Source organism: Dermacentor variabilis, chromosome 2, assembly GCF_050947875.1.
Source record: "Dermacentor variabilis isolate Ectoservices chromosome 2, ASM5094787v1, whole genome shotgun sequence".
NCBI lineage: Eukaryota > Metazoa > Arthropoda > Arachnida > Ixodida > Ixodidae > Dermacentor > Dermacentor variabilis.
In genome coordinates this window covers 225,145,992-225,168,333 of record NC_134569.1, presented here as the reverse complement: position 1 = coordinate 225,168,333, position 22,342 = coordinate 225,145,992, and the positions used below count along the sequence as shown (strand labels likewise).

The 22,342-nt window shown below is 46.7% G+C and overlaps 1 protein-coding gene across 9 annotated transcripts in view; it reads left to right on the top strand.

Moving 5' to 3' along the window:
- Nipped-A (Transcription-associated protein Nipped-A) overlaps positions 1-22,342 on the top strand; it is a 435,149-nt gene that overhangs the window by 163,252 nt on the left and 249,555 nt on the right. For 7 of the 9 annotated variants that reach the window (XM_075682662.1, XM_075682661.1, XM_075682656.1 and 4 more), the window contains 4 exons: positions 4,389-4,681; positions 7,275-7,920; positions 11,387-11,725; positions 14,103-14,156. In XM_075682662.1, the coding sequence (XP_075538777.1) occupies positions 4,389-4,681; positions 7,275-7,920; positions 11,387-11,725; positions 14,103-14,156 (1,332 nt within the window). The remainder of the gene's footprint in view (positions 1-4,388; positions 4,682-7,274; positions 7,921-11,386; positions 11,726-14,102; positions 14,157-22,342) is intronic. The other 2 variants (XM_075682663.1, XM_075682658.1) reach the window with 1 other exon arrangement.

Genomic DNA, 22,342 nt, shown 5'->3' with positions numbered 1-22,342 from the left:
ATATGGTACTGCCTGCTTCCTGTTTTCTAAGTAAGACTTTATTAGAGCCAGAGGTGTTCCGCGGATTCCACTAAGTGAAAGCTTGTAAATTAATATATTATAGTTGGGACAGTCAAACGCCTTACTAAAATCGATAAACAGGCCGAGAGTGAAAAGGTTGTCTTGAATATTTTGCACAATGATTTCTTTAATGGTTAGCAGGGCAGTTTCGGTTGATCGCCCTTTCCGGAAGCCAAATTGGGCTTCACATATAATATTCTTACAATGGAAGAATTTAGACAAACGAGTGAATATCACCTTTTCTAATCCTTTGGAAAAGATAGGACTGACAGAGACTGGCCTATAATTGCTTGTGTCATTTCTGTCACCGCCCTTGAATAAGACGGTCACCCTACTTTTCTTCATTTCAACAGGATAGACGCCAGTTTCTAGAATCAGGTTAAAAATATGAGCAATCACAGGAGCTATGAATTCTATGACATACTTAACTGGTTTTGTTTGAAGGTTATCTATGTCTAAGGCCTTGCTATTGTTTAAGTTCATGAATGTCCTGTAAACCTCTAATTCGTTGGTAGGCTCAAGGAAAACACTGTCGGCGCGTGTATTCATCGGCATTTCTGAATTCGGTATCTGAGTCACTGGTATTCCAATGTTCGTGAAATGACTATTGAAATGGTCAGCAAGTGCTTTCCCCGATAGCTCACTTCCTTTACGGTTTATTTTTCCTACTGATGCATTCTTTCTGCCGCGGCCCATAATGTCATTTATCAATTTCCAAACTACATTGGGCTGTTTCCTTGCAAGTTTAGAAAATATTTGCTGATAATATGTTTGCTTGGCGTGTCCAAGTTCACCATTCAGTTTGTTTTGTGCGCTTTTGAATCTAATCAAAATTTCTGGCGATTGAGTACTTAGAAAAGCGTGGTAAAGCTTATTCTTGTTCTTTATCATTTTAATATGTGCGGGTGTGACCCACGGTTTTCTGATTTTTTTTAGTGTTTAATTTCTTTGAAAGGAAAATGTGAAGAGTATATTGTTATGAACTTGGAAATGAACTTTGTGTACGAAACATCTGCGTCTTTTATCCTGTATAAGTGGGACCAATCGTGAATACTAATGTTGTACTTGAATGTTTCCAGAGCGCTATTTGATATATATTGAGCATAAATTGGCGTTTCAGGTCGCTTGCAATTTTTCGGATCTGCGTAATAGAACATATACACAGGACAGTGATTGCTAATATCTGAGGTAATGGTACCAGCTTGGTTGACGATAGTTTCAATATTGGTAATGAGGAGATCCATACAGGATAAAGTAGTCTGTGTAACACGTGTAGGTGTGTTGATTAAATTCATGAAACCAGTCAACTGAACGGTAATATGAAAACTGGGTTAAGGTGCTATCCCCTGTGACATCTATATTGAAATCTCCTCCGCAGATGAGGCGAAAATTATTTGCGCTGACGTAGTCTAAAAATGTTTCAAAGAAGTCTATGAAACTTGAAATAATGCCATTCGGAGGCCAGTATACTACCGTTATTATTTCCAAGTTGCATTTCAAGGTTCACATCTCATAATCACTCGTTGAAATGCAGAACTCCGGAACAGGAACGCAATGGCGCTGTGTTTCAATGTATGAGGCAACACCACCACCGCGCCTGTTCGGTTGGTTAATGAAATAATTGCTGTATCCATTTAACCGTAGTGCGTTGCTATCGCTATTGAACCATGTTTCGGGTAGCATAATAATACCAAAATGAAAACTAAATTCGCTGAGCAGTTCTGTTATCTGGTCTTCTTTATTATTAGCGGAGCGAGCATTGATATGTAAAATTGAACTAAGAGGCTGGTGTGGAAGCTGAACACGAGAGGGTAAAATGAAATCGTAATATTCCATTTTGACCGTTTATGACGTATCGACGTATCAAATAGCAGAACTTGGTTCAGGGCCCGCCTAGGCTGAGTCCTCTTCACCAGATAAAGGAGCACCAGTAGCTTCAGGGACCGGGCCTATCTTTGCAAGGTCCCCTTCACAAGATATATATGTAACTTCAGAGTCATAAGCCCGCCTTGCAAAGATCTTACCATTGCTTGTCCAAACTGACTTCCATTTATAGTTATGCTTCATTTTCACAGCCATTCCTAGCAGTTTTTTCTGTGCTGGACAAAGGTGTTCGTTCACATATACCGGTGACTCTTCCTCTAGTCCTATCTCTTTGTTAGTGAGCCGTGTCTTCTTCGCTTTCCTGAGAGCAGCATCACGCTTTGTTCTTGACTTAAATTGAACCACTATGTTTGTTATGGCAGGCTTCCGGGTGGGAACACGATGACATGTTTCGATGTCAGATTCAGTGACAGGTTCTTTGATGACGTTTCCAATCTCGGACAAAATGGCCACGTTTTCGCTCTCCTTCTCGACGACCCCAAACATCTCAAGATTTGCTAACCCTGAGTATTGCTCTGAATGAACAACTCACTTTTCTAGGTCTAAGGCAGTCATTTCAAGAGTAGAGCATTTAGCCTTAAGCACATTATTTTCACTTGCTGGTTCTGTGCTTTTTGATTTTTGGTCCTGCAGTTCTTCATATCGCAGATTTCAGCATAAGCATACTCAAGACTCTGAGTAAGATTACGTTGTTCAAGGAGTAATTCCCTGATTTCATTCCGAAGTTCCCTTTCCGTCGATTCCTTGAATGTCTTTAGTTCTTGTTTGAGCTCTTCTTTTAGCCTAGCAAAATCGTCTTTCATTTTAGCCAAATCTTTCGACATCCTTCGCAAGACAACCAACAAAGTAAGCACTACAATTTGACAACTTGGCAGTAGTGGTGACTGACGCAGAGAAAGAAAAGTTATGTGTGTACCGTACTAACCTGCAGCAAAAAAAAAGCAGCAGGCGCTTAGATGGTGCTCTGTTGTCGCCACCACTGCCAAGTGAGCCGGCCAGTGAAACCATGTCTTTTTTGTAGCCAGCTGCTCGTCGAGATGCCGCAGATCCTTGCACAGATACGCCTCCTGGTGGTGACGCCTCTTGGTGATGACAGTGCTCAGATACGGCGCGTGGGAGCCGTACCGGTAAAGGGCGTTATATGCAGCTGCGCTGATCGGTGATCTGCAGAAAAAAAAAAAAAAAAAGCAGGCGCTTAGATGATGCTTCCGAACTTCAGAACTTCCGATCTTTCGCAGTGAATGCCGACTGCGTAGACGGTTTCAGCAGCGGAACTGTGCTATCGGCTGTCGCCAGTCAGAAATCTAACATTGAGTGTGCCTGGAGCCACAAGAGCTAGCTTTCTAATAAAAAACACAGGTGTTCAACTTTGAGGCCCGTTTTCTCAGAATTGATTTTTTCGCTAGTAGTGGTGCTGGGGCAGGTGATATCTCAAGAACCGCTCTTCAGATTTGTATGCCTTCTTTTTTATTCTCTTCCTGAATGACCTTGCCAGGGGGTAGCAGGCTTCTTTTTTTGAAAGTTGGTGCAGGTAATTTATAATAAGCATGTAATTCTTGATGAATGTGGTCCTTACTGGCTACATCAAATTCAAAGTTGTGTTAAAATTTTTTGGGGGGGAAATTAAGGAAAAGGGCTTTGTAGCCCCTTTGGATATCTATCAAGGGATCATCACAGTGAATTTCAGTTTCCTATGATGTCCTGGCATTTCTCCAGGCTCTTCCTCCGGCATATACATGAACCACCTAGTTAGACCTCAATAACTCTTGAACTAATAAACAAAATTTTCATGAAACTTTGCAGTTCCGCATAGTTCGGTTGTGTGAACGTATCCTGAAAGTTTCATCCGGATATCTTAAAAAATAAAAAGTTTGGTCTCCAGAGTAGCCTCCCCCCTTAATGTTATGAAACTTGATCCGGCCAGTGCAAACAAACGACAGCGGTGTGGCGACACGAACTGGTGCGGATGGCAGTGCAAAGTTCATTGATAACGCAGGAAAAGTACTGCAGGTAGTGGTGCCCAGTGTGCTGTGACGTTCCAATCATTATAAGCCGTTGTCTCTCATTAGGGCCTTATTCGTCCGCGTCTAACCATTATCAACCGTCCTGATCAAACGTGCACCGGTGGTGTACGTTTGATCACAGTGGCATAACAGTGGCATAGCTGCAAATGTACATTTGCAGCTATGCCACTGTTATAAACAAGTGAAAGAGAGGCTGCAGATGGCAGACTCATGTGATTATGCGCAACTGTCGTATTGGTCCGTTTCTTGCTGTTTGCGCTTGAATATGTGGTGACAGTACATGTCAGTGACACTTCTTTGTTCAAGAGTTTCTGTGTCTGTGTAAAAGTGATAGCAGTGCAGCGACTACTTTCGTCTTGTATTGTTACTAACTGGCCCGATGTCAAGCACTCACACTTAGTATTGCATTGTTTGGGTTAGGTGGGTCAACTGGCCATGCTGCTCATCACGGAGAACTCGGCAACGGTGCTGACGTCGCGGGAGCGGGCCTGCCAGCTGCCACACGTGGAGTACCTCTCGGAGCGGCTGTGCGCCCTGTGCTATGACCGGGCTTGGTATGCAAAATCGGGTGGCTGCTTCGCCATAAAGTGCCTGGTGGAGCGGCTGCCCCTTCGCTGGGTGCTTGGACACCAGTACGTTTTCCTCAAGGCCTTGTTCTTCATCATGATGGACCTGACGGGGGAGGTCTCCAATGGGGCCGTCGACATGGCCAAGTGAGCACTCTTGGGATGAAATGGAATGATAGGGTTGTTGCTGAAAAGCTTGGAAAGTTGGTTGCCGGAATAGTGAAACATACCAACAGCACTAAATGGGATGGAAGAAGAAATGTGAGTAGATACAGGGCATGGCGCTAGACAAGAATGCAGTGACCGACATGTTCGGTTGTAGTTGGATCAGTTTTTGGAAGTATCACTTTCGACAGACATAACAATTGCAGGCAGTAAACAAGTACAGTAGACTTCCATTAATTTGACTCCGGTGAATTCAATCCTGACCGAAGGCGGGACGGCTGGCACCCATGCTGGCACCCGTGGGCTCATGCAAAGATTTTGTTATTTCATGTCTTAAAATTGGCCTTCGCAGGATAATTAGAACTTGACTAGCCAGCGTGCACATGCCCTTATGATGACCCCTGTAACAACCACTTTACTAGCAGCGTCTATCTCGGCAGAGCTTAAGGGACAGTGAATGGGTTGAGCATGTCACCCACCAATGTACTAAACGGCTATTTTTGGCATGCCCTAGAAAGATTTTCAAGTTATAACTGTAGCTCACAGTGTCTGATTATAGTATTCTCAGATTCTAATGCGTGCCTTTTTTTTTCCATGAAAATTGAACTGAAGACCATGTTCGCGACATTCATGTTTTACTGCCTAGTGCAGCTCTAGTGCAGTGAAGCTAACTTTCAAAATTATAGAAAACCTGTCTCTACTGTGCAATTTGTGGGGATCGAGGTGCCTCCCCACACCTCGTCCCCCAGCTCACGCATTGTGCTTAGCTCGATTTCCTGGAGCCGCCGCCGTAACAGCAACATGGCGGACACGACACGGCTAGCGCGCCGGAGCTAACTTCCTGCGCAAACCGTGCTTCTCTCTTCCCAGCTTGAGTCACCGCGTGAGCAAGTGTCACCAGGACGCTCCCTGTTTGGTCTCCCGAGTGGCGGCCCCTGGGCGCCCTCTCCATACGAGCTCTCTTCTGCTGAGTGCTTTATCGCCGTGGCAGATGCTCACAGGCCCACAATGAGTTTGCTACATGGGACCGTTACTCCTGCGGCTCCTCATTTTCGCGCTTGGTGGACCGCTTACTGGTTAGCCCTAGTGCAGCGAGCGCACATACTCGATCGGTCTTGCGGTGAGCCTTTGCCCGTAAGTGGCGTGACTGTCGCACTATGCTGTATCTTGGGTGAATAAACCCGCGTTTGTTAGCGGTCCGACTCTGGAACCTTCTCTGCGCCGCCGTGTCTGAGAGTCGACGAACCCTGCTGTAGCGCCTTTGTGCGTTGCGGAGTGGAGGAGCGGCATGCCCTTTCCTCATTGTCGCTCGTAGGGTGAACCTTGTGCAAACCCGTCTCCACAAATTGTATTAGACCCTTGCCCATGTTTCTTGCTAAAAAATCAGGTGCATTTTTCCTTTGTTTATTAGCATTAATATTATCTCTACATTGTTTTTTCTACTTTGGACTCACAAAAATTAGGCACACATTTGATTCAAAGGCATGTTGAAGTCTGGCAAATACTGCCTAAGGAATCAGTGTCTTTTGAAATTTTTTCTACATCTTCTTTAATTTGGCTCGCTGAATAATTCAGTCAGTTTCGTCGGTCCCATCAGGGTCAAATGAATGGAAGTATACTGTACATAAGAAAGTTATTTTTTTCCGCACCGCCTGCAGCAAGAAGGAATGAAAAGCTTTTTGCCATGTACAGTGTGCAATGAGTTCTATGTCATTAACTTCTTTTCAGCTTTTACGTGGCTTTGCTTCTTTATTGAGAACATCAACCTTTATTCAATAAGTTTCTGACTACTAATCAAGTTTCATAAGTTTTAAATAGTGAAAGAAACTTCCATTTAGAATGCTTATGTTGTATTGAAGGCTGTGTCATGTTATGTGTACAGCAGAATGCAGTCGATACTTACGAAAACCGGAAAATAAACTGTACCATCCAAAAATCTTATCTAGAGCAAGCTCCAAGAAGTATGAAAGTAGGCGCACTCAGTGACAAACTCAATGGCAATGTTTCACGTAGCGTCCAATGATACTGCTCCATATATGTACTAACACGTTATGCAGAGCAGCATCACTCGACGCCACACAAACCGCAACCATCACACTTTTATTTAGCAATGTTAAAATAGCTCATGAGCTTGTGCTGAACTTAATTTTTTTCAATATACATAAAAAAAGCTCTCCTAGAAGTTCAAAAAGAAAGTGCTGTTTCCTCAATTAACTGAGCAGGGGCATACTGCCATAGCAGCGTTTTAGCACCGCCAGCGCCCCGCATGCATTTTTTCTCCGGTGTGGCTGGAGCTTAACACATTGTTCTTGTGGTATACTGGAATATAAATTGGTGGGTTATACAAATACCAGTAAAAACCCACTTCTGCTTTTGTATTTTCCAACGTCGAGTGAAAATCTGGTCGCAATAACCGTATAAAGGTACATTGCTCCTATGGGACGTTAGCCGAGAAAAGAAAAAGAAACGTATTATGCCGAAAAACTTATTATGCAGAATCGTATCGACGAGATTCCATTGTATCAAGCTTTAAGGCCGCAAGGATGAGTCGTCACTGTAATGCGTTCATGCACAGATCCAACCTGGAAAAGATGCTGACGGTGTGCGCTGCACCGCTGCCTGCCGACGCCCCGGACGACCTGCGCGAGGTGCAGCGCAAGTCCCTGCAGGAGGTGACGCTGGAGCTCGTCCGGCAGGTGACCTCACCCAACACCTGTGTGCGCCAGCAGGCCATCCACTCGCTTGAGGTGCTGGCCCAGCTGACGAACTGCTCAGTGGGGGCCCTCATGGAGCCGCACCGGGAGGTGCTCGCTGACATGGTGCCCCCCAAGAAGCACCTGCTCCGACACCAACCCTTGAACGCACAGATCGGCCTAATGGAGGGAAACACCTACTGCACCAGCCTACAGCCACGGCTGTTTGCCCTTGATGTAAGCGTCACCGAGCACAAGACCTTCTTTTCCGAGCTGGTGAGCTTGTGCGAGGCTGACGACGAGGCGCTACGCAAGCTGCCCTGCTACAAGGGATGCGGCCCTGCGGCGCTGGTGTTGTTGCGAAAAGCGGCCCTGAGGGCACTGGCCACGTGCCACTACCTGCCGTGCCGCGAGCGAGTTTTCCACGTCCTCTACCGGGCGCTCAACGCCAAGGACCCTGAACTTCAGGAGGCAGCCTTTCAGTGCATGTCCGACTTCGTGGCTGCCTGCAACATTGACATGGAAATGGTATGAATAATTAATCTGTCCATTAGAGCTTCATATTTCAGAGCTTGACATGGTGCACCCTAGTGGAGAGTTTGGCATTAGTTCGTGGCCATAAGTAGAGTTGTGCGAATAGTGGATTTCGAGTTCGAAGCAAATAGCGATTTTGGCCGAATAACTTCGAATTGAATATCGTATAGCTGCTGTTCAAAAACCTTGGCCGCAAAGTGCCATGCAAGATAATTATTGGATACATGCAATTATGAACCCCACAAAGCCCAGTGTATCATTTTTGATTCGCTGAATTTGAAGCTTGAAAAACCTGATTCAGTGCTGTAAACCCAATGTAAAGCCCATACTAGCCTTTTTCATTCGTATGGCATCATCATCATCATCAGCAGCAGCCTGGTTATGCCAACTGCAGGGCAAAGGCCTCTCCCATACTTCTCCAACTACCCCGGTCATGTACTAATTGTGGCCATGTTGTCCCTGCAAACTTCTTGATCTCATCCGCCCACCTAACTTTCTGCCGCCCCCTGCTACGCTTCCCTTTTCTTGGAATCCAGTCCGTAACCTTTAATGACCATCGGTTATCTTCCCTCCTCATTACATGTCCTGCCCATGCCCATTTCTTTTTCTTGACTTCAAATAAGATGTCATTACCTCACATTTGTTCCCTCATCCAACCTGCTCTTTCCTTATCCCTTAATGTTACACCCATCATTCTTCTTTCCATACCTCGTTACGTCGTCCTCAATTTAAGTAAAACCCTTTTCGTAAGCCTCCAGGTTTCTGCCCCGTACGTGAGTACTGGTAAGACACAGCTGTTATGCACTATTCTCTTGAGGGATAATGGCGACCTGCTGTTCATGATCTGAGAATGCCTGTCAAACACACCCCAGCCCATTCTTATTCTTCTGATTATTTCAGTCTCATGATCTGGATCTGCAGTCACTACCTGTCCTAAGTAGATGTATTCCCTTACCACTTCCAATGCCTCGCTACCTATCGTGAACTGCTGTTCTCTTCCGAGACTGTTAAACATTACTTTAGTTTTCTGCAGATTAATTTTTAGACCCAACCTTCGGCTTTGTCTCTCCAGGTCAGTGAGCATGCATTTTAATTGGTCCCCTGAGTTACTAAGCAAGGCAATATCATCAACGATTCGCAAGTTACTGAGGTATTCTTCATTAACTCTTCTCCCCAATTATTCCCAATCCAGGTCTCTGAATACCTCCTGTAAACACGCTGTGAATAGCATTGGAGAGATTGTATCTCCCTGCTTGACGCCTTTCTTTATTGCGATTTTGTTGCTTTCCTTATGGAGGACTACGGTGGCTGTGGAGCCGCTATAGATATCTTTCAGTATTTTTACATACGACTTGTCTACATCCTGATTCCGCAATGCCGTGTGGCATATGGCCACGCAAATCAGTAGTCGAGATCACATTATTGAAGGCGACGTGGGTCGAAGGTCACCTTTACCGGCAAAGACGGTGTACTGTTTCTGACACAGACGCAATGGTGTGACACAGACATGCAGCCTGCGAGTGAGCCCCAACTGCCCACGAGCTACTGTGTGATAACCGAACGTTCACCGGATGAACCGTCACCCGAACGTCACGCCATTCAGATGCGCCTTGAGCCACGTTTCATATCGGCGGGGATGGTAGAAGTGCAAGCATACTGTGTCCATGACTCCCTTTACGCGGTGTCCACAACCGAACGGAAGTGCAATTTGATGGATCAGCAAGGCCGAGAACAAATTTCCAAAGCCCACCAAATGAAGAGGCAAAGGTTGAAGAAGATGCCTGACAGCAGTGATGCATAATATTACAGATCTTGTGCGATCTAAAAACCTGCACTGCTTGCAAAACTTTGCAACCCATTTCCTCTTCTTTTTTTCGTCGGCTGCCTCGCTCGTGGAAAGCATAGCACAGCAATCTCTAGATGGGTTTTGATCCTGCTTGTTTTGCAGTGATCCATAAATTCTGCTGTACATCTAGACGGTCTTGAAATGTTTCTTTATCTTACCATTATTTTGTTGTTTCACAATAACCACATGGCTCTGTGCAGTGAAGTCCAGTCACATGCATCTCATGTTGAGCAAAAAAAAATTATTAGGGCATTTAAAAAGAAAATTAAACACTGTTTGAAGTACCGTATTTACTCGCATAATGATTGCACTCGTGTAATGATCACACCCCGAATTTTGTCGTCAAAATTCGATTTTTTTCTTTCCTGTGTAATGATCGCACCCCGAACTTGTCGCAGTGATATGTTGTGTGCCAAATCTAGCTAATGATGATCGCGCTTACCTTCTGTTGAATGCTACGTGGACGACTCTCGAAGATATACCAAGCAGTCTACATGCACCAAACATCCTTAAGCAGATGTCCCATTCCATTCCTTTCATCACTTTCCCCACTTCCATGAAAAAAAAAAAAAGAAAAGAAGAGGGCTACAACCAAAATTACCTTGGCTTTATTATTTGTAGGCTTCATAATGGGGATTTTGGTCAACAACAACAAAAAAAGCACCTTTCGATTCTTCTCGTCTGCACTCGTGAGCACGCAACAAATTGCGAGCGGCAACATAGTAGCCTCGTTTACACTGATACGTCAGAAGTGTGCCCTATATGTACACCGACACTTGTAACACAGCTAAGATAGTCGCCCACCCTTGGCGGAAATGTGCCATATTACGATAGTAGTGAAGATAAATGCCGTAAATACCCTAGTCAAAAGAGTCCATCATTTGCAATGTGGCTGGCACACCGTACGCAATATCGCCATCAGATGAATTGTCAGAAGTGCTTATACTTGTAACAACCTCATCCGGTTCAGTGCCAAATCAACATCTCTTTACGTGTGCTGCCGCAGACAAAAAATAACTGCGGCGTTGCAGTAAATCATCCTAAAACACTTGTTTCTTTCTTCTATTTTCGAAAGCGGTGAAAAACAATTCTGGTTCTGTTGCACAACCCTGTGATAGAGGGCGCAGGCTATACCAAGCAGCATTCCGAAACTTTGGTGGGGAGCACCACTGCAGGGCAGACAACGTACCGACTCGTTGAACTTTCCCTAGCACACATTGTGGTATGACAATCTACTGGTACTGCTTCTTGAAAACGCTGCATCTGCTGCCACGGGTATCCGATAATCTCATGCAATTTGTGTGCCACAGGTGGCCTTAGTTACTAAGCCTTGCACTTTATGAAGAATGGGTCTAGGATGTGTCACAACTACATTTTAACCATCGCTTGTTAGATCAATTGATTTATGCCTCAAGAAATTTTAGTTGAAGTAGAAGGCCGAACGCTGCCCTGGTTTTTTACAGCAAAATGCACTGCATGTCTCTTGTGTCTCTGAAGACAGTTTTTTTAACTCTGCACACGTGGGCTGTGCGTGCACCATCGGCCGTCATCGGTGCCGCCACCACCGCAGAGGACACGTGGCAATGCTTCCCTAATGTGTGGACCTGCTTGCAGGTGCACAAGGCGATCCGGTCACTGCTGATGTTGCTGGGTGACTACAGGCAGCTGTCGCTGAGCGTGATCCAGCGCCTGAGCTACCTCACCCAGCTGTTCCCACACACGTTCAATGAGAAGCTCTGCGACCAGCTGCTGCAGCACCTGGGCTGCTGGCTCGACGTGGCTGTGCGCACCCCGCATCGCGGTCCCAACTCCACCGAGGTGCACCAGTGTGCCGCCATCATTGCCATCTTCCACCAGATCCCCGCGGCGGGTCCGGCGTTTGTCAAGCCGCTTGTCACGCTTGTCCTTCGTCATGAGCAGCAGCTCATGGTAGAGGCCAGCAGTCCTTTTCAGGTTGGTGATGCTCGAAGCTTGCATGTTCTGGATGTGCCCCTGTGAGCAAAAGTGTATGGACTGCAGGCTATCGGGGGGGAATTTACGTGCTATTCAAACACACAAACTGAAATTGACGAGTACGTTGGAAAATTCATCTTCAGGGCAAAGTTCGGGCTTGAGTCCTCAATATCAAGTTGCATTAATAGGTGCAGAAGAAATTTACCATAATTTTGCGCATATAACCCGCAACAAAATTTCAAAAAGTCTAACAGTAAAGTTGGGATTTATAGGCAAATTTCGCCATGAAGGGTGTTGTCACGGCAGTGCGGCGCACACTGCGGTGAAGCTTCAGCTAAAGGCACGGTTCTCTGTCATTGAAAGTTTCGCTATCCCGTAGGGAACCGCCACCTCCTCCCCACTCCTGTGGGTTGAAGCTCTCTTCTCCTCTGTTTCATGGTCGCCCATTCTCCTTCCCTTTACTGGTCACCATTTTGCATTTAGTAGTTATCGAATAGCGCACGTGGCGCCGGCAAACTTGTACGTCACCCATTCTCGCGGCGCTCCCTCAGTCTGCGCGAGGTGATTTGTGATACAGCGGTGAGCCAAATCGCCATTGGGATGTTCTGCTTGATCGCATTTGCTCCGTCACCGTTGCGAGGGCTTCTCCGTCTCCAGTGTCATCCTCGGTTGTGCGAGTGCTTGCTGTGAAGTGATCCAATTCACATCAGATATCATGCGACTGATTCATCCATGATAACGTCCAGCATATGAATCCAGCTTTGTTAGCATCACTGAAGAATGGGGAAACAGAGCTGCTGGCTGAAGATACGATGTGGACGAGTCGAGCATCCACAAATGGAGACTGTTTTAACAAAATTTTGATCTGTGTTGTATGCAGTTACTTCTGCAGATTATGCTCAGAGATATCTTTTTTTCTTTCCGGGCTGTTGTAACTGGGGGTGCAGATTATACAAGGTGGCGGGTTGTGTGCGCGAAAATGCAGTATGTGAATTCAGATGCATAGACTGAAATTGATTAGTGCGTTGGAAAGTTTGTTTGCACTACAAAATTTGAACTTCAGTCCTCTATTTCTGATTGCATTCATACACACTGAATAAGATTTCCATTATTGTGAAATCCCTGGTTCATGCACTTTTGCATGAACCAATGATTTAAAATTTAAAGGGTAAAGTTGAACACGATATTGCACCATGTTGCTCCTTTCATGGCGCTCTGTTACATTGATTGATCAGTCTGGAAGATAGTCAGCCTCTTTATATGGCTGTCACATGTTGCAAAAGGCTATTCGATAGGGGCGTGCGAATATTAAAATATCACCAAATCGAATTAAATAGTGAACATTCGAATAATTCGGTTCAGGAATCAAATATCTACTATTCGATTTTTCGAATATTCAGTATTGTTGCGGGGAAAAGACAACTGCAATATTTACAGGATATTTGCAAATACTGTAGCAGCTGACATGATGGTAGTTAGCTTGTGAAGTTTAAGAGCGTCATCTTCTTCATCAGCCTCTTAGATGACCCCCAGTGGCTGAAGCACATAAGCCGTACTGGTTAGAAGGCGGTCAAATGATAGGGTTTAAGACGTGTGAGGTGGACTCTGTCAGAGCGAGGCTGTGCCACGGTGGGATCCACAGGGGCAGTTTCATGCCTGACGTCAGTTACTTGATGCAAGACTCCGTAAAGGCCAGAGTAGTCTAAAAGTAACTTCTCTTAGAGACTAACGCGTCGCAACGGTGACCAAAGGACAACCAAAGCACCCGGTGTGTAGTGGGCGACACGATGGTAGGATGACGGGCATCATATAAACACCATTTATGTTCCTGGGAGTCTACAAGTTTATGTTGGGCAATATGGCATGCCTCTTGTGCCTTGAGTATAGCTTCATGGGCGTACTCAGATGTGAAATTCAGGCTAGCAGGCAGGACGGTGTCGAAAAGTAGTGCAGGATCATGGCCAAACAAGAGGAAGAATAGAGAGAAACCTGCAGTACCGTAGTGAGAAGAATTATAGGCAACAGTAACGAATGATAGTGCAACGTCCCAGTCGCGATGGTCAGCAGAGACATATGTTGAAATCATGTCAGTAAGGGTTCGGTTTAGGCAGTTGCTTAGACCATTCATTTGTTGATGGTAAGCAGTAGCAAGTTAGCGTTTAGTTGCGCACGAGTCTAGAATGTCATTGACAACTTTACAAACGAAAGTAGTGGCCTCGGTTGGTGAGGAGCTGTCAAGGGGCACCGTTGTGAAGGGTAACATTCTTTAGGAGGAAGTCTGCAGCATTGGTTGCACAGCTTGTCAGAAGAGCCCGTGTGATTGCATATCAGATGGCATAGTCTGTTGCTACAGCAATCCATTTATTTCTCAAAACAGATGTCGGAAAAGGACCTGGAAGATCAACACCCACGCAGAAGAGTGGTTCTGACGGTACGTCAAGTGATTGAAGGCGGACAGCAGGGAGTGCGGTCGGCTTTTTTTGTTGTTGACAAAGGTCACATGCAGCAATATAATGGCAGACGTCACAAAGAAGACCAGAGCAAAACAAGCTCTGACGAACGCAGTCATAAGTCTGTGACATGCCAAGGTGACCGGTATTTGGCTTATCATGAAGCTGGACGAGAACAGTCTGACAGATGAGCAGGGACAAGTAAGAGTCGGTCAGGCCCGTCAGGGCGCATCCATGTGCGGTACAGTATGCCATCTTGAAGTTCAAACATGCGAAGGTAAGGATCAGGCGTCGTTGAAGTCGGCCGTTGAATAAGATCATGTAAGGAGGCATCCTGGCATTGTTCTGCTCCGATATCACAAAAAGCAGTCGGAGAGAGAACTTTTAAATGTATGGCGGCCATAGAAACATCAGTTGGGTCGACACGATGGCGCAACAAGCAGTCTGTATCTTGATATAACCAGCCTGTCTTGTATACAGCTGAGTAGCTATACAGTCGACTCCCGATAATTCGAAGCCGCTTAACTCTTTCGCTACCGCGCCTATTCAGATCAATCAATTTGATCGACGCATTTCAAGTTCAAATTCTCGCGCTTTCGCGCGGCTTGCGAGCACCTAGCGCCATGTAGGTTAGAAAGTGGGAAGCACCCAACAATTTTCGCTATGTTTTGTTGGTTTTTTGCTTTCCGGTTCGTCTCCGCGCGCCGCAAAAAGTTTCGGATTGTCCGACGAGCGCGTCGATCATGGCGTCGTCATCGCGCGCAGACGCTCCTAAAAGACGTCGTGTTTCTCGCCAATCGAGCGCTTCTGTAGCTGATTTTGCGGATGTAATCAGTAGTAGTGAGCCTGAAGAAGATGTGGACACATCAGAATTCAGCACCGATGACGAGGATGCATCAAATCAAGCCGGAACATCCAGCGGGTGAGTGTCAGTTCTATGTGCGACGCACATAGCGATTACTAATATATAGTTATGGGCAGTGGAGCATGTACTCACAGCTATATTATGTATTTTCAGGGTCTCAACGTCATACGGACACGATTCCCTGCCAGCAGCTGTAAAGCGTGCAGTTTTTTCCGAGAAGAAACCCGGGGGTCGAAGTTGGCGGCGCACTCCGGAGTAATGCACGGCACTTCATACGGGCCATCGATGTCTTCCAACTATTTTTCACAGCAGAGCTAGTCAACGCTATCTGCGAAAACACCAAGAAATATGCGTGGATGCATATTTTAGAGACGCAGACTTACGCAGAAAAGGACGGCTCATGGAGAAATTTCAATCCGGGTGAAATAATGCAATGCATTGGAATCCTGATATACATGGGAATTGTAGAACTGCCTCGCCTCCATCTATACTGGAATACCTCGAAATTGTTTTCTGGCCTCGTTCCTCCAAAGATTATGCCCAGGAGCCGATTTTTTTCTTTCCTTGGTTTTCTTAGTGTCATGGACCCGGAGAAGACTGAGCCTGTCCGCGATGGCAAGCTGCACAGGATCGCAGATTTACTGCAGCATATGAACGACGTGTCAGGTCAGCTTTTCCAGCCATATCGAAATTTGTGCGTCGACGAACGAATGGTCAAATCAAAAGGACGATCGGGAATTCGGCAGTATATGCGTGACAAGGGGGTCAAGTGGGGGTATAAGCTATGGGTCCTGGCTGACTCAAGAACAGGCTACACTGTTCAATTCAGTGTTTACACCGGGAAGCGAGAAACACCCAGCTCAAAGGGACTGGCTTATGACGTTGTAACCCGCCTTTGTGATGCCTATTTAGATCAAGGCTACATTGTCTACCTTGACAACTTCTACACGTCCACCTCCCTCTTTGAACATCTCCTTAAAAGGAAGACTCTCTCCTGCGGAACAACGCGCAAAGATCATCGTGGATTTCCCTCCCAGTTGAAAGACTCCACTTGGGAGAAAAAAGCAACTCGAGGTGACATTCGCTGGCTGCGGTGCCGTGATGTGCTGTACTTGCAGTGGAAAGACAAGCGCGCTGTAAACATGATAAGCACAGCACACACTGCCAACAATCACGTCACTGCGATGCGAAAAGTGAAGAGAGGAGACCAATGGACAAAGCTCCCCATCAGGAAGCCGCTTTTGATAGAAGACTATAATAAGGGCATGCTTGGTGTTGACAAATCCGATCAACTTATTGCTTCCTATAATGTCTTGATGAAGTGTGTCAGGTGGTGGAAGACACTGTTCTTCCACTGCATTGACATTGCTGTCGTCAACAGCTTCATTTTCCAGGAACACAGGGAGCATCACCCCGAGATAGAGGAGCTCTCCAGAAAGGCTGGCTTTGACCAGCTCTCATTTCGAATTGAGCTGGTAAACCAGATTTTTGGGTTGGACGACAGACCTAGTCACCCTCCACCTCCTCCAAAGAAGTCTGAGCACAAGCCCCAGGCGCAAGGAAAGCGCCGTAACTGCAAGCTCTGCTATGAAAAAACCAAAGTAGAGATGAAGACGGCAGTTTTTTGTGAGCCATGCGGTGTGCATCTCTGTTTCATCCCAACGAGGGACTGCTTTGGTGAATGGCATGCCACTCAACCACGCTAACTTTTTGTTTTTGTGGAAAGAACAGTTTTCCGAAAAACTTTCTGAAACTTGTGTTATTTCTTTAGAACATATAAAGCTACAAAACGTATATCTTCAAATTTTTTTACCCCTGATATTTTTAAAGTTGTGCACCTTTTACCAGCAAAGCGATGTGCTGACTGTATAAATTTTTACTTATAAACATTTTTTGATTAATTTGTGTAATAAATACATATGCAATATTTATGTTATTGAATAGTAAATTCCCTTAGCTACATGTTGATACCAAATAATGTAAATAAGACATTCGTGCATAGCCGCCAAAAAATATTTCCTTCTACCTAGTAAAAACTGCCCTTTTTCCCCCTGGTAGCGAAAGAGTTAATTGGAATTTTCGGTTAATTAGAAGTGAAGTGGCTGGTCCCGTCAGTTTTGCATGTAATCCTATAGAAGAAATCGCTCGATAATTCGAAGTCCTCATCCAGTATTATTGTTTAATTGGAAATTAATTTTCAGCCGGGATCCTCGAGGTGACCGTCATTCTTTGGTAGAATGTGCAATTTTTCAAGTGTTGCAACAGTTCTGTGCTCCGCGTTGGTGTCATCGCCACCGCAGCCGCCCGCAATGCCATCCTTCTTGGAGCGGCGCGATTATTCATTGCTACGGCTGCCGTGGCCTTCGCGATCAACTCCAGCGGGAGGCGAAGCGGCTCCCGCCGGAGGCCACGCGCGGCTGCCGCGCGTGGCCAGAGCTGATCGCGGAGGCCACGCGGGTGCCATAGGTGCCCGCAGCGCTGCATACTGGCAGTGGCGAGATTGTGCGAGATTAGTCTTGCAGCGTGCGCAGCGTATGTCGAGGCATGTGCGCGTGTGTTGGTTGAGCGCCTTTGTGCGGGAAGCTCGTAGGCTAGGTTGTTCCACGAGTGATTCGGAATTGACTGTAGTCGCGCAGTTTATAGCCATGGCAAACCGTGGCTCTTATCGCACGCTCGACCTGGCAACGAAAGTCGAGGTTTTGAAGGAAGTTGAGAAGGGAGGTGCCACCAAACAAGGCATAGCGCGGAAATACGGGATCAAGCCGAACACGCTCTCTAACTACATCAAGAACAAGCACACAATAATGGATGCATTTGAGAACAACAAGTTCAAGACTTCTCGGAAGCGAATGCGCACCGGCGCTTACCCAGAGTTGGAGAAGGCTCTGCTGGTTTGGATTAGGGAGGCCAGGAGCAACAAACTTCCTCTCAGCGGAGACATCGTTGCGATGAAAGCCCGAACGCTTGCAGCAATGTTGGGGATCGATGACTTCGTTTCATCAGATGGATGGCTGACGCGCTTTAAAGATCACCATGACCTGGTTTTCAAGAGCGTGTGTGGTGAAAAGGCGTCCGTTAACCAGGAAACATGCGCCACGTGGAAGGACGGAAAGCTGCGTGAATATCTCGCCGAATACAGACCAGAAGACATCTTCAATGCAGATGACACTGCACTCTTCTATCGGCTTCTACCAGAGAAGACCCTGACATTCAAGGACGACAAGTGTGCTGGGGGCAAACGCAGCAAGGAGAGAGTGTCTGTGCTGATCGCGGCAAGCATGACTGGCACGGAACGATGTCGGTTACTTGTGATCGGGAAAGCAGCAAGGCCGAGATGTTTTAAAGGCGTGAAGACGCTGCCTGTGGACTATGAGGCGAACAAAAAAGCGTGGATGACGGCCGAAATCTTCAAGAGCTGGATAAGCAAATTGGACCGCAAGTTTGCTGCTTCGAACCGCAAGGTGTTGTTCCTTGTCGATCACTGCAGTGCTCACGTGAATGTGCCAGCCTTGAGTGCAATACGCCTCCCATTTTTGCCTGCAAACACAACGGCTGTTTTGCGGCCAATGGACCAAGGCACCATCAAGAATGTTTAAGTCCTGTACAGGCGGCACCTCCTCGAGCGCATGATTTTGTGTATGGATAGCTCCACAAAGTACGAGGTGAGCCTGCTTAGTGCCTGCCATCCACATGTTGGCGCGAGCATGGGATCGTGTGAAGCAAGAAACAATCGCAAACTGCTTCAGGGCTTGCGGTTTTGTGGGATCGTGTGAAGCAAGAAACAATCGCAAACTGCTTCAGGGCTTGCGGTTTTGTGGCAGCTTCTTTGGAGGATGCCTCTGAAATTTCAGCGGAGGAAAGCGTCAACAAGCGAGCTTGACGGCACTGATTTTGGTGATGCTCTCGGGGACGTCAATTTTGAAGATTACGTCGCCGTAGTCAAGGCGGTCGAAACGTGCGGTGCGCTGACGGATAGCGAAATTGTAGAGATTATTCGGCCCCAGGAAGCGACCCAGGAAAGCGACGATGACGTTGAAGGCGAGCCGCAACCTAAGGCTGCCGATGTAGCTGCGGGCCTTGCTCTTGTGGAGCGCTTCTTTGCCGCTGAAGGTAACGCGGAAGAAGCGTTCCGCCACATTTACAGCCTGCAGAACTTGCTTTCAGCAGCGCGATTCGGCAAGAAGAAGCAAAGCAAGATGACCGACTATTTTTCTTAGAGAAAATACTCGATTTTGCCACAAATAAAGTGCTGTTTTTTGTGTTTTGTGCTTAATTGGAAGTTCGTTTAATTCGAAGTTTTTTGCGGTCCCCGTGAACTTCGTATTAACGGGAGTCGACTGTATTCTTGAAGGTGCAGAGCCCAGCGGCCTACAGTAAAAACCGGAATATAGGTCGAATTTTTTTTCAAGAAACCATTGTGAAAAGTCGACCCTCGTCTTATATACCGGACATTGGCGAAAAAGCTATGGAAGTCTTGCAACAATGGGCGGATGAAGTAAACAGCCGCCATCGCCATCAGCAGCAGTGCGGCGTGGCGACTTCACTGGCATTTTGTGTTTCCATTGTCACAAAGTTATATTGGTTAAAGGCTGCTTCTACACATTTTGGTTCAAAATGAGCGGAAGCCGACGGCAATTCACCGTCGCCTTCAAGAAAAAGGCGATTGAGTACGCGGAAGCCAACGGCAACCTGGCGGCACAGCGCGAATTTGGAGTTTCCGAAAAGAGCATTCGGTAGTGGTGGAGGCAGAAGCAACGTATTACAACTTGTAGCAACCAAAAGAAAACGTCATTTCGTGGGCGGGCCGTAGAACTGGAAGACAAAGTTGCGGAGTTCATCCGGGAGCTTCGTGTAAGATCGCTCCTGTGACTGCCGAATGCATCTGTTCGAAAGCGGTAGAGATCATGTGCGCCTATGGACTGGGCAGCAAGAAGCACTCATCATCCGACTCTAGTTCGGATGACTCTGATCAAAGGCGTTGCTCTGATTCGGAGCGCACTTCGTGCCCTTCTGTGTACTGTACACCCGGCCAATTTTTAACAGTATTGCGCGACCATCTACCTGCGTGTTTATCAGCACCTTATTATCACGGCACGGAGCGGCGAAAAAGCGAAAGCAAGCGCATGTGTACACATGCGTGTATCTTGTTTGTTTCGCCGATCAGCACCATTAATAAGGTGCTGACAAGCACGCGGGTCGATGGTCGCGCAATACTGTTAAAAACTTGGCCAGGTCCACATGCAAGCTGCGTTTAAATAAATACTGTCACCATTGTGCAACCGGCTGAGTCGCATTTGTTTCAAGGTAAGAATGTCTTTCGGTACTTTTACCATTGAAAAAAATTTTTTTCATGTTTAGAATTCGTTAGTTGGGGGATCGACCTATATTCCGGTCCGACCTATAGTCCGGTTTTTACGGTATGCTCCCAGAAGGTTCTTTCAGCGATGAAAGCCAACATAGAGCTTGGGGATCAGTGACGACTGTGATTTCTGGTGGTATACATAGGGGCGGAATTTATCCACTGCCCAAACAAGAGCTAGAGACTTGCATTCAGTGATAGAATACTTGCACTCAGCAGAGGAAAGAAGGTGGCTGGCATAGGCAATAACACATTCTTGCCCTTGTTGTTTCTGGGCCAGGATAGCTCCGATATTATGGCCACTGGCACTGGTACGGACTTCTGTTGGAGCTGACGCATCAAAATGAGCGAGAATGGGAAGGGAGGTAAGCAGCCCAGTCAGCTTGGTGAAAGCACCAGCTTGCTCAGGGCCCCAAATGAAGGCAGAGTCTTTTTTGAGGAGCTGAGTAAGAGGGCTTGCAACGACCAGAAAAGTTCGGGCAAACAGACGGAAGTAGGAGCAGAGGCCGAAGAAGCTACGAATGTCCTTGGCACGGGAAAGTCCTTCACTGCCTGTGTTTTATCTAGATCAGGGCATACACCAGAAGAATCGACAAGATGTCCAAGCACAGAAATTTATAATTACCGAAGTAGCATTTGGATGAAGTTAGTTATAGCCCCACTTGATGGAAAGCAAATAGGATTGTCGGTAGACATGCGAGGTGCATTTGCAAAAGTCTGAGAAAAGACAATTGCATCGTCCAGGTAGCAGAGACAGTTGAACCACTTAAAACCGTGTAGGAGGGCATCCATCATTGATTCAAATGCCCTGGGCATTACGTAAACCCAAAGGCTTCACTTTGAAATGATAAATGCCGTCGGGAGTAATAAAAGCCGTCTTTTCACGGTCCATGCCATCAACAGCAATTTCCCAGTACCTGCAGCAAAGCTCTGTGGTAGAAAAATATTGTGCTCCATGGAGGCAATCCAGGGCATTGTCAATGCGTGGTAGCGGATGGACGTCCCTTTTTGTAACCTAGTTGAGCTGCTGATAATTCATACAAAATCGCCAACTGTTGCCCTTCTTTTTAACTACAGTGGAATCTCGATGATACGATCACGGCTAATACAAATTTCCGGATGATACAAATTTTTCTGTGGTCCCGGCCGAGCCCCATTGCTGTGCAACGTGCTAGAGAACGGTTGTTGCGAATCAATTTTCGACCCGCGTCGGTTGATACGAAAATTACCGAAGACACTTCGGAAATTCTAAAGCACCCGCCGCGGTTGCTCAGTGGCTATGGTGTTGGGCTGCTGAGCACGAGGTCGCGGGATCGAATCGCGGTTATGGTGGCCGCATTTCGATGGAGGCGAAATGCGAAAACACCCGTGTACTTAGATTTAGGTGCACGTTAAAGATCCCCAGGTGGTCGAAATTTCCGGAGTCCTCCACTACGGCGTGTCTCATAATCAGAAAGTGGTTTTGACACGTAAAACCCCATAGTTTTTTAAATTCTAAAGCGTGCTTGGCGAAAGCCAGACGCTGCTGCTGTCTGCGCTCCGCTTCCCTGGCTTTGCTGTTCGGTGACATAGCCAGTTGCCGCTGCCGTCTGCGCTCCAATTCATTCGCTTTGGTGTTCGGCAATATCGCCTGTTGCTGCTGCCGCTTTCGTTCTGCTTCCCTGCCTATGCTACCCGGCAATCTAATCAGTCACTGTTGGTGTTTCCGTTCTGCCTCCCTTGCTTTCGCATCTGGTGACATGTTCAGTCGTCGCATGCGCAGTTGCTCCTTGTTCTTCTGGCGTTTAGTGTTAGGGGAATCCAGCGTCCGCTGTCACTTCCCTGAACCGCTTGGCGTGGAATCACTGGGCCACTTCGGAGCCATGCGTCTCACTCACTCCACTGCAATGAGACATCTGGCGAAGGAGCGGTGGTGCAGCTGCCACTGCCGAGGCGCGCATGCT